The following is a 9610-nucleotide window of genomic DNA, read 5'->3' on the forward strand; positions in this document are numbered from 1 at the left end:
AATGGCAGCGCCTCAGTTTCATAAACGGCACCTGTAAGCTAAAAGAGAGGGCTGGGCTGCACCCTCAGGTTGAGTGAGCATGGACCAGCCTTTGTCTGAGGAGACGGCCATTCTCCATGTATAAGATGTTACAGAACACCTCTGCCCACCCAACCTACCCCTCCCAGGATGGCTACTAAGAGGGACCCTAAGACAGACGAGGGCTGTCCTGAGACTGTATCCTCCCTCTCTCTCTCTCTCTCTCTCTCTCTCTCTCTCTCTCTTCCCACCCTCCCTTGCTTATTTTATTTTACTTTATTTTTATTTTTGAAAGAAGTAGAACCTATGTTGCTATAGCTGGTCTCATCTAGACTAGCCCAGGCAAGTCTAGCACTCACTTCACAGCCCAGGCTGGCTTCAAACTCACTATATAGATTGAATTAATGGCAATCCCCCTGTCTTTGCCTCTCCAGTTCTGGGATTCCAGTTGTACAGTGACTGTCACACCTGGCTTCTAACTCAGGTTCACTTACTTCCGGGAATAAGTTCTGAGTGTTCTACGAAAGAGATAGGGGTCTCCTGGGCTACCCCAAAGGTCAGGCCCTGGAGAGAATCCCTGAGGAAAACACGGATGTTTTTAGTCTCTGCCTTCAGCTCACTGGAAGGATCTGGTTCTCCTTGGTGGTTGGTGGGTGATGTGGAGATAAATCTGGGTCCTTTAACAGGTCAGGCAAGTACCTTACACTGAGTGACATCCCTGGCCTGAGGGCCCGAGGGAACTGTTTTAACTAAGCCCTCCAAGAGGATGCAGAGCAAAGAACCGTTTTACAGTCTTGGGACGCACAAAGCCAGTCTGGGATCAGGAAGAGAAACAAAGGAGGCAGTCATTCTCCAAAGGCCACTTGGTGTGGGTGGACTCTGGAGTCGGGAGAAGTGAGAAAGGCCTTGGCCTTCCTGGCCCAACTCCAAGCTTTCTGATAAGGAACTCAACTCCAGCCCATTGTCTGATTGGGCCTTTTCTCTGGGAAGAAGTCAGGGGTCACCCTCCTCATCCCTCCTGCCTTTGTCTGAATTGCTGCTCTTGCCCGGGCCACATCTCCTGAGCCTAGGTTCCTTGCCTAGGGAGAGGTTTGTGCTGAATTGTCTCTTTCAAAGATCTAACCTTTTTATACTCAAGAGATTAAAAATGGTGTACTACATCAATCTCGACTTTCCTCAGAGAAAGGGCCTTAGGCTAAGAAGACTGGGCCTTCTCACCTGGAAACCGAGGTAACCGTCCTTGTGGAGTGACTTCCAGGGAGGTCTGACTCATCTTTCACCTTCAGGTGCTTTCCAGCACCTTCTCCTAGTAGCTCCAGTCAGCAGAACTGAGAGAGCCTGGGTTCTTGGTTCTGATGGCAGTTACCAGGTGGCTAGGTAGTCTAGGAAGGTGTCAGGGGGACACACAAGTGGCCCCTGGAATCTGATGAAACCTGTCCGGACCAGCAGCACCCACCCCTCTTCCTTTTTAATTTATGGCGCTGAGACTCGAGTGTTTTAACAAACATGTTTATTAGAAAAGTAAAAATATTGCATAGGTCTTAGTACTTGAACATCAAGTGTATTCATGAACCGTGAGTATCTTCATGTAAACAGTTCTAGATGGAAGACCCAGGTGGCGCTCCTCTGGGGGAGAGGGTTCCAGCCCCCCACCCCCCTCAGCCCCATCCCCTCACAGTTCACTCCTCCAGTACACCGGCACCGGGATGGGCTGGGATGCAGCTCCCTGGTGTTATTTTGTTTCAAGTGTTGAAGATCCCAAATGATCCTAACACCCACCCCCTTCCTATTCTTACATTCATGCAGTCTGTAAGATAGCTGCCTCGAACAGGTCAGTAGTGAAGCTCCGATCCCCCCACCCCACCCCCAAAACAAGATACAAACCAAACGACGAACAAGCTCGGTCCTTTCAGACCATGAGATCTGTCGACAAACTGTCGGAGACCTCCCCCCGCCTCCCCCCAGCACACAGCCCGGGCAGAGGCCAGTGCAGACCAGCTGCCCTTCTGACTCTGGCCCACAACTGCTGTTGTAACTTGTCAGTAATACAAAAATTAATAAGATACATGCTACATACACATCCAGCCAGAAGCCTGTGTGGCTCCGAAGCCTTTGTTTCATGCTACAGTACTGAGGGGCATGTGCCCCAACAGGGGGCCACCTGCACACAACCTAGAGACTTCCTGGACAACACTTCCTTCTCCCACCTGGCCCTGCGCCCCTCCGGTGGCTATTGTCAGTTTTCTAACACAGGGGACAGTCCTTCAGTCCTTGCCTGCGGGTCTCCACCACAGAAATTCCTTGTCTCCACTTTGGGGGGCAGTGCGGCCCCCCTCCAGGACGAAGTTCAACACTCTTCAATGAGCAGCTGCTCGGAGCTGTAGAGTTTCTTTTTGATGACTCTGAAGCCGGTGCTCAGCGTCAGGGACTGGCTGTAACCAGGGACCAAGGAAGAGTTGGCAGAACTCAACAGGCCCTGGATCTTGGGCCAGAGGCGAGAGTCCAGACGCAGCACCAGGGTCAACTGAAAGGTGGGCACTAGACTGGGGTCCAGAGCCAGCTGAGCCACACTATGGCAGCTCTTGCCTTGCTCCACACAGACGTCCAGCAGTGCCCCCCGCAGGCCGCACGGCTCGCTGTACGCCAGGCGCAGGAGTTCCTTGCCCACCTGGCTCAACAGCTGGCTCGGCATCAGCAGGCGCGCAGGGCGCCGCGAGCCCAATCGCGCCTGGGACAGGCTCTCCTGCAGCAGCTGCATCAGGTTGGCACACAGGTGCTCATCCTCGGGGTCACTGAGCAGCTCAAAGTCAGGCAGAGACACCCCATCCAGGTATGAGGAGTCTGGAAGAGAGAACACAGGGAAGGGTATTAGAGCGCCTTCCAAAGGAGCTGTACGGGAGGGGGAGGTGCAGTTTTACTAAGAAAACGGCGTTCCTTCCCATTCCGAGCCTCAGTTTCCATCCCACTCTTGTGCCTTCTAACCCTGGGATAATCTGTTTTTTCGTGCTGTGGATTGGGAAACTAAGGTGGCTTTAATCCGGTTCAGCTCGCTTCGTCCCCACCTCCAATTCAGCACTTGCTCAGTACTCACCTTCCTCCGGCCCAAAGCCACTGTTGCTGCTGTCCAGGGACTCGCAGTCCGAGCTCTCCAGGCTCGCGCAGCGGTCAAGGCCCTCTTCTCTGGCCGCAGACCCCCAGGCGGAGCGCGGCGGCCGATCAGCGGCCGGAGTTCGGGACGAGGACGAAGAGGAAGAGGAGGACGAGAAACGATCCCAAAGGCTAGGCATGGCGAGGTCAGACGCCAGGACGCTGGTTGATGAGGTTCGGCGAAGGAGCACAGAAGCCGCTGAAAGACAAGAGAGACAAGGATTTGGCGTCAGTGTTGGCGTTGCACAGGATTGAGGGCTCTGGGGCCCCAACAGCCGAGGTCGCTCCCCGCCAAGATGTGCACACCCGGGAGGGACACTCACCAGCTAGCGCGGTCAGCGAAGATTGCGGACAAGAGCGATCTGCCTCTCGAAGGGTGAGCGAACTGATGCCAACCCCCGATCGCTGCCCGGACCTGTCCTTTCCAGCCCTCTCGCACCTCCCCCCTGCCTGCTGTGATCCCTAGCACCAGCGAGCAGCAGCCTATAAGGGCTCTCCCGACGAGACCACGCCCCCTCCAGGTCTCAGCCCAATCGAGACCCGGGAGTGTGGCCCACTTCATCCAATAGGCACCGGGCGCACGTTCGCAACGTTCTCTCCTGCCTGGTGACAGCGGCCTGGCCCCGCCCCCACGAAGCCCCAGAACGCTCCCGGCCGAACCCCTCTCCCCTCGCCTTAGCCTCGGCCACACCCCCTTTCTGGAAGGGATCCGAGGCGGCTTTCAGCAGCTGCCAAGGTCCCTGAGGGCGCTCGCGGCAGGGGAGGATCAAGGAAAGAGTTGTTTATTATAGGGTCGCGTTGCTGGGGGAGGGGACAGCCTACGACTACACTCGGACGAAGAGTTGGGGGACCTGGTGCGGTGGTGAGCAGGGGAGAAAGGTAACCCCAGGTTCCGGGAGCCCAAGAGCCAAGGACACTACCGGGCGCACAACTGGATGCCCGTGGGACCGTGGCGCGGCGGCAGACGTTACTCCGTTGTCCCAGGAGCATCAGTCCCTCACTGTCTTTGCTGGGGACACCCGATGCATTTTTGGTAATAGGTCGAAAGACAAGGCAACTCAGGGCCTTCGGCTCCCAGGTCTCCTTATCAGTGTTCCTGTTTCACTACGGCCCTGGGGGAACAGGGTGTGGGTTCAGGAGGACATACATCACTGCTCGCCTATGCGAGGTTGTCCTTAAGCAGAAGGTTTGGGTAGGAGTTAGAGTTCACGGACTCCGATTCATAGCGCCTGGTCCATGGCCAGGGAACAAGGACTCACATCAAACCGACACACTGACCCACCCGCAGGCCTTAGGGACAGAACACTGCAGGGCCAGTGCCTCCCAAACCCACTGCGGCAGAGCCCCTGGCGTCCGCCGGGTCCTAAAACCCCTCTTATGCTTTGTGTTAGGGGAAAAAAAGGGGTCGGGGGAGGATTCAATGGAACCCAGTACCTAGGTCTTTGGAAAAGCCCGAGTGCAATAGCCATCAGGGGTTTCATCATACAGGCGAGGCAACAGGAAACCTATCCTGGCAGCGATGCTCGAGGGCTGATAGCGATTGTTTAGGGTGGGAGGAGATTCAGACGGACTAGACCTGTTTGGTTTTTTGTGTGGGTTTTTTTTTTTTTTTTTTTTGAAAAAGCTTTATTAATGTAGGACACTGGGACCCTGATGGAATAAAAGACCAAACTTACATCAGACACTCTGGCCCGGCGGGCAGGAACCAAACCAGATCAGACAGGCAAGCATCGCGCTACTGGGCAGGTTTGCTTCTGACACATGACACTTGTCAGGGAAGTCAGGCCACTGTGCTTTCCAGCCCCACCCCCACCCCCCCCACTACCCAATTTCATCTTTTTGACGGAGTCTCCTGGCTGGCTGGCCTGGAACTCACAGAGATTCTCCTGCCTTTGCCTTCCTAGAGCTAGGATGAAAGGCGTGAGCATAGCTCCTACCACTGATATTTTTAAAATTAAAATAAGCCTGATTTTTAGAACAGCCAGGTCTTAGAACTGCAAAAGGCCCTGAATCCGAGGTCTCCCACAGGTACATTCATTTTACAGGTGGGAGACCCGCTCATTTATGAACATCCCCCCCTCCACCGCGGGAGGTGGGGGATAGGCTTAGATTAGGAGACACAGTTAATGACAGCTGCAGAATAGAGTGCCGTGTTTGCTTCTGGAACTCCCGGGCCCAAGAGCTAGAGTTCTTTCCTGACATTTAGATTTGACACTTGCTAGAAGACATCGGATAGGGTGATAAGACGAAATACTTCCGTAAGAGCAGGTGACATCATCCTGTAATGCCTTTCACAGAGGTGAAGAGGGTTGGGGCCCTGTTTGAGTGAATCTTCCTGATGCCAGAGAGAAAGGAGAGAGAGAGAAAAATATTAATTGACCAGCAGGGCACCCATTCCTCCAACTAGGCTGAGCCGAGTTGAACATAGACTATGGATATATTTCTGTCGCCATTTTTTTTTCAGGCTAGAGATGAACCCAGTGTTTCAGGCATGCTACTAGGTACAGCTCCGCTTCTAAAGGGCTCCAGCTCCGCTTCTAAAGGGCTCCAGCTCCAGCCTCCCTTTCCCTCCTCCCTCTCCTCTTGCTTTACCTTTCTTTCTTTCTTTCTTCCTTTCTTTCTTTCTTTCTTTCTTTCTTCCTTTCTTTCTTTCTTTCTTTTTTCTTTTTTTCGGAGCTGGGGACCAAACCCAGGGCCTTGCGCTTGCTAGGCAAGCGCTGTACCACTGAGCTAAATCCCCAACCCTTCCTTTACCTTTCTGATACAAGGTGGGGGAAAAAGTACTTCAGAGAAATATGACATACTGGCCCAAGAAAAATAGTCTTTCTTTAAAGTGAACAGTAATAAAAGAACCCCTGACCAATTTGGACCAGTTTGGAAAGGAAGAAGAGCTTATTCAAATTCACACATTTATCCAACAGACACCATCATGGGCTATGTAAGCCACCCTCCCCCCTTTAATTTAGTGTCTATATTTTTTGAGAGAGGGCCTCATGCATTCCAGTCTGGCCTAGAACTTGATACAACCGCTTGAATTTTGCCAAGTGCTGGGATTACTAGGGATTAGGTTGAAGCCAGCATATTCTGCACACCGAGCAGCCTTCCTCAGCCTCAGTCAGTCAGTGAATCTTTCTGTTAATAAAACAGCTTCCCTGGAGGATCTCTGATTTCAAGGCCAGCCTAGTCTACAGAGTAATTCCAGGACAGCCAAGGCTACATAAATCCTATCTCAGAAAATTAATTAATTAAAAAAATAATAAAGTTAAATTAAGAAATAAAACAAAACCAGAAAACCCATTTCCCCTCAAATGGGAAAGGGTTGTGTTCATAGGCATTGCATAATTTTGTAGGGTTTTTTTCTTCCCCCAGAGAAATCTATCCAGGGGCTATTGGCGGAAACAGTGCCAGCCCAACACACTTGAAGCTTTGGGTTCCCCACAAGGAAAAGCCCCACAGAAATCAGGTGTGTGGCACACATGTACTCTGAGCACTAAGAAGTAGAAGCAGGAAGATCAGACATTCAGACTCAGACTGGGTTACACAGGAAAGGCAGGACCTTGTCTTAAAAAAGCAGCTTCCGGGGCTGGGGATTTAGCTCAGTGGTAGAGCGCTTACCTAGGAAGCGCAAGGCCCTGGGTTCGGTCCCCAGCTCCGGAAAAAAAAGAAAAAAAGAAAAAAAAAAGAAAGAAAGAAAAAAAAAGCAGCTTCCGGCCGCAGGGTTGACTCAGCTGTGATAAGGACTTACAGGGGACCTATGTTCTGTCCCCAGCACCCATGTTTAACCTCTCAGAACTCTGGTTCCAGGGACATCTGATAATGTGCACATAAGTTTTAGCATAGTAAAAGTACATTTAAATTTTTTCCAAATGTCTTTTTACATGCATTTTATTTGTGGGGTGGGGGTGGGGGTGTGTGTGGCAGTCAGAGGACACTATGTGCATTGTTCCAGAGATAGAACTCTAGTATTCAGGCTTGGCAGCAAGCACTTTGCCTACTGAGCCATCTCAACAGCCCCAGAAACCATCTTTAGTTTGCTTCAGCCTTTTGGTTTTGGTTTTGCACCAGGGGTTGAACCCTGAGTCTCACACATGCTAGGCAAGTGCTCTTGCAATTAAACCATGATATCAGTTCTCTCTCTCTCTCTCTCTCTCTCTCTCTCTCTCTCTCTCTCTCTCTCTCTCTCTCCTTCTCTCTCCCTTTCGTTAAGTAATGGAAAAAGGCCTGAGGAACCTAGTCCTGGGTCCTGGTGATGTTTTTTCAGGCAAGGAGAGGGCAGATAAGAGACTACTCTACAAGAAAGCCCGACAGAGACCCGGAGTGTAGAGCTTGCCTTGCTGTGTGATACCTGCTTAATATGACAACAGACAAGGCCTATTCATTACCTACTTTAAAAAAAAAAAATGGAGGCTGGAAAGATGGCTCAGTGGTTAAGAGCACTGACTGCTCTTCCACAGGTCCTGAGTTCAATTCCCAGCAACCACATGGTGGTTCACAACCATCTGTAATGGGGATCCAATGCCCTCTTCTGGTGTGTCTGAAGACAGCTACAGTGTACTCATCATTTATATAAATTAAATAAATAAAATCTTTTAAAATAATGAATGTAGAAATGGGAGGGTTTCCTGACCATTGTCTTTTCTGGGGAACTGGAATGACCTCTCACCCATGGGAAGGGACACTATGTGCTGGCCTCTGAATCAGAACCCCTCAAAGGCCATAGCTTTGCATTTGATACTCAACTCAGTGCCCTTGGCTAAGGTTGACTGCATGATGGGCTTGCCTGGACATGCTTTTCCTGCAACCCCCCCAGCACCCCTTAGGTTCCTTCCTCCCTTTCTTCTCCCCTAGAAGCTTGAAGACAGTGATGTTCCTATCCTTTAGCAGCCGGGGCGTGCTAGTCCCCCACCCCCACACACAGGAGAGCCCCAGGAAGACCGGGCCCCCATTGACTGGATCAGTGGACAGCTACATGAAACAGAAGGACAGCATTCCCACATCTACACAGATGTATAGTTGGAATCCCAGCATCTGGTGGGGCAAACAGAGTGGCTCTTCAGAGGACTTCCGCCTTACCCCTCCAGCCCCTTTACAACCTGGCACATAAGCTGAATGTTTGCCTTCCTCACCTGGAGACTAGGAGCAGCACCCAAGGACAGCCCAGTTCTTCCAGCTGGAGGGCGGCATCCCTAGTCAACAGGCAACCAATCAGCCTCAGTGCAGAGAGCCAATCTAGGGAATCGTGAAAAGCAGTATTTTTCCTTGAAGTATCTCAAAATACTGACAGTATTTTATTTCTCTATGTCGGAGCTGGGAATGAATCCCACAGCCTCACAAATATGGGCAGGCACTCTTACCACCAACACATACCTCCAAAGGAAACCTTAAAGACGAGGAGGCAAGGCTCTTATCTAAAATTTCATTTCAAGGCGAACAAATACTGTATTGAAAATGGTGTAACTACCTTCCTTCTCTACTTGTTTCAAAACATCTCTGTGGCCCGGAAGGAGACAAAAGGTACGTCCATCGCTCCCTTCAAAACATCTCTGAAGCTTATGATCCTTGTCCGGTGAGCATGGTGGCCTCACGGTTCGGCCATTCCCATCAAAGTCTTCCGTTTGCATGTGTTGTGGAGGGTTCCTGCTCCAGGCGACAATTCTCACATGTACGCAATGTGCAGCATGCACCCCTTAATGGGAAGACCCTAGTGGAGAGGTGGCTCAGTTCCAATCAGTTGTGGGCTAATGTCACATCCCGGGTGATTTGCACTTCTAGAGTTGGCCCCACATCCCAGTCTCTGTGGCCAGAGCCCTGACCATGCAGAAGAGATGCCTCACCCTTGATTGTGCTCGGTTCCCGTGGGACCCGCCAGAGCCTACAATTTAAAGTCCACGGGCGCTGACTCCCGGGCACCTGCCCCTCCCTCTGCAGGCGGTGCCCGACCCGAGCACCAGTTCCCAGGGCCTCAGTCTGGCAAGTCGCCCCAGTCGGGTTTGGGAAGTTAAACCAGATCTTGGGGTGGGGGTGGGGGTGTTTCTGGGAACCCCAGAATTTGAGATGAAAATCCCTGAAGACCAGCCAGGTTTTCTCCGTGTCTGTGCTGCAAGTGGCTTCCTCAGCCCTCTGGAAACTTCGGAGCATGGTGAAGTGGTAGGCGGCTAGAGAACAGGGTGCACCCCTGTGGTGGGGGAGAGGGTGGAGCAGTAACCGGAGGAGGAGGAGACAATAAGCCTGCAAATGTGTTCCCAGGAGCATCTCTGGCTGGCTCGTTTGCTTAGAACAACAACAAACAGCTTGGTTGGAAAAGCAAGCTTGTAGCTGCACCTGGCCCACCGGAGGGTTGTGAAAAGCTGTTGACAGCTCACAACACAAGACTTCAAGTGGGATTTTGATTGTTCTAAGGGAGTGTTAAAAACCCAGTCGGAGGCTTTTTTTGCAAATGAAGCTG

At 51.7% G+C, this 9610-nt stretch overlaps 1 protein-coding gene and 1 long non-coding RNA gene across 2 annotated transcripts; both read right to left on the reverse strand.

Annotated features, from left to right (window-relative positions):
- Positions 1–1511: 1511 nt before the first annotated feature.
- Positions 1512–3611, reverse strand: Ddit4 (DNA-damage-inducible transcript 4). The gene is made up of 3 exons (NM_080906.2): positions 3489–3611; positions 3110–3364; positions 1512–2859 (listed from the first exon to the last, which is right to left on the reverse strand). Exons 2-3 carry the CDS (start codon positions 3303–3305, stop codon positions 2366–2368), a joined length of 690 nt encoding a protein of 229 aa, NP_543182.1. The 5' UTR covers positions 3306–3364; positions 3489–3611; the 3' UTR covers positions 1512–2365.
- Positions 3612–4742: 1131 nt separating this feature from the next.
- LOC147998625 (uncharacterized) lies at positions 4743–9357 on the reverse strand. Its single transcript, XR_015645831.1, has 2 exons — positions 8627–9357; positions 4743–5500 (listed from the first exon to the last, which is right to left on the reverse strand). It is a non-coding gene; the product is annotated as an uncharacterized LOC147998625 (long non-coding RNA).
- Between the last annotated feature and the right edge of the window lie 253 nt (positions 9358–9610).

This window comes from Rattus norvegicus, chromosome 20 (genome assembly GCF_021556685.1).
Source record: "Rattus norvegicus strain SHRSP/BbbUtx chromosome 20, alternate assembly SHRSP_T2T, whole genome shotgun sequence".
NCBI lineage: Eukaryota > Metazoa > Chordata > Mammalia > Rodentia > Muridae > Rattus > Rattus norvegicus.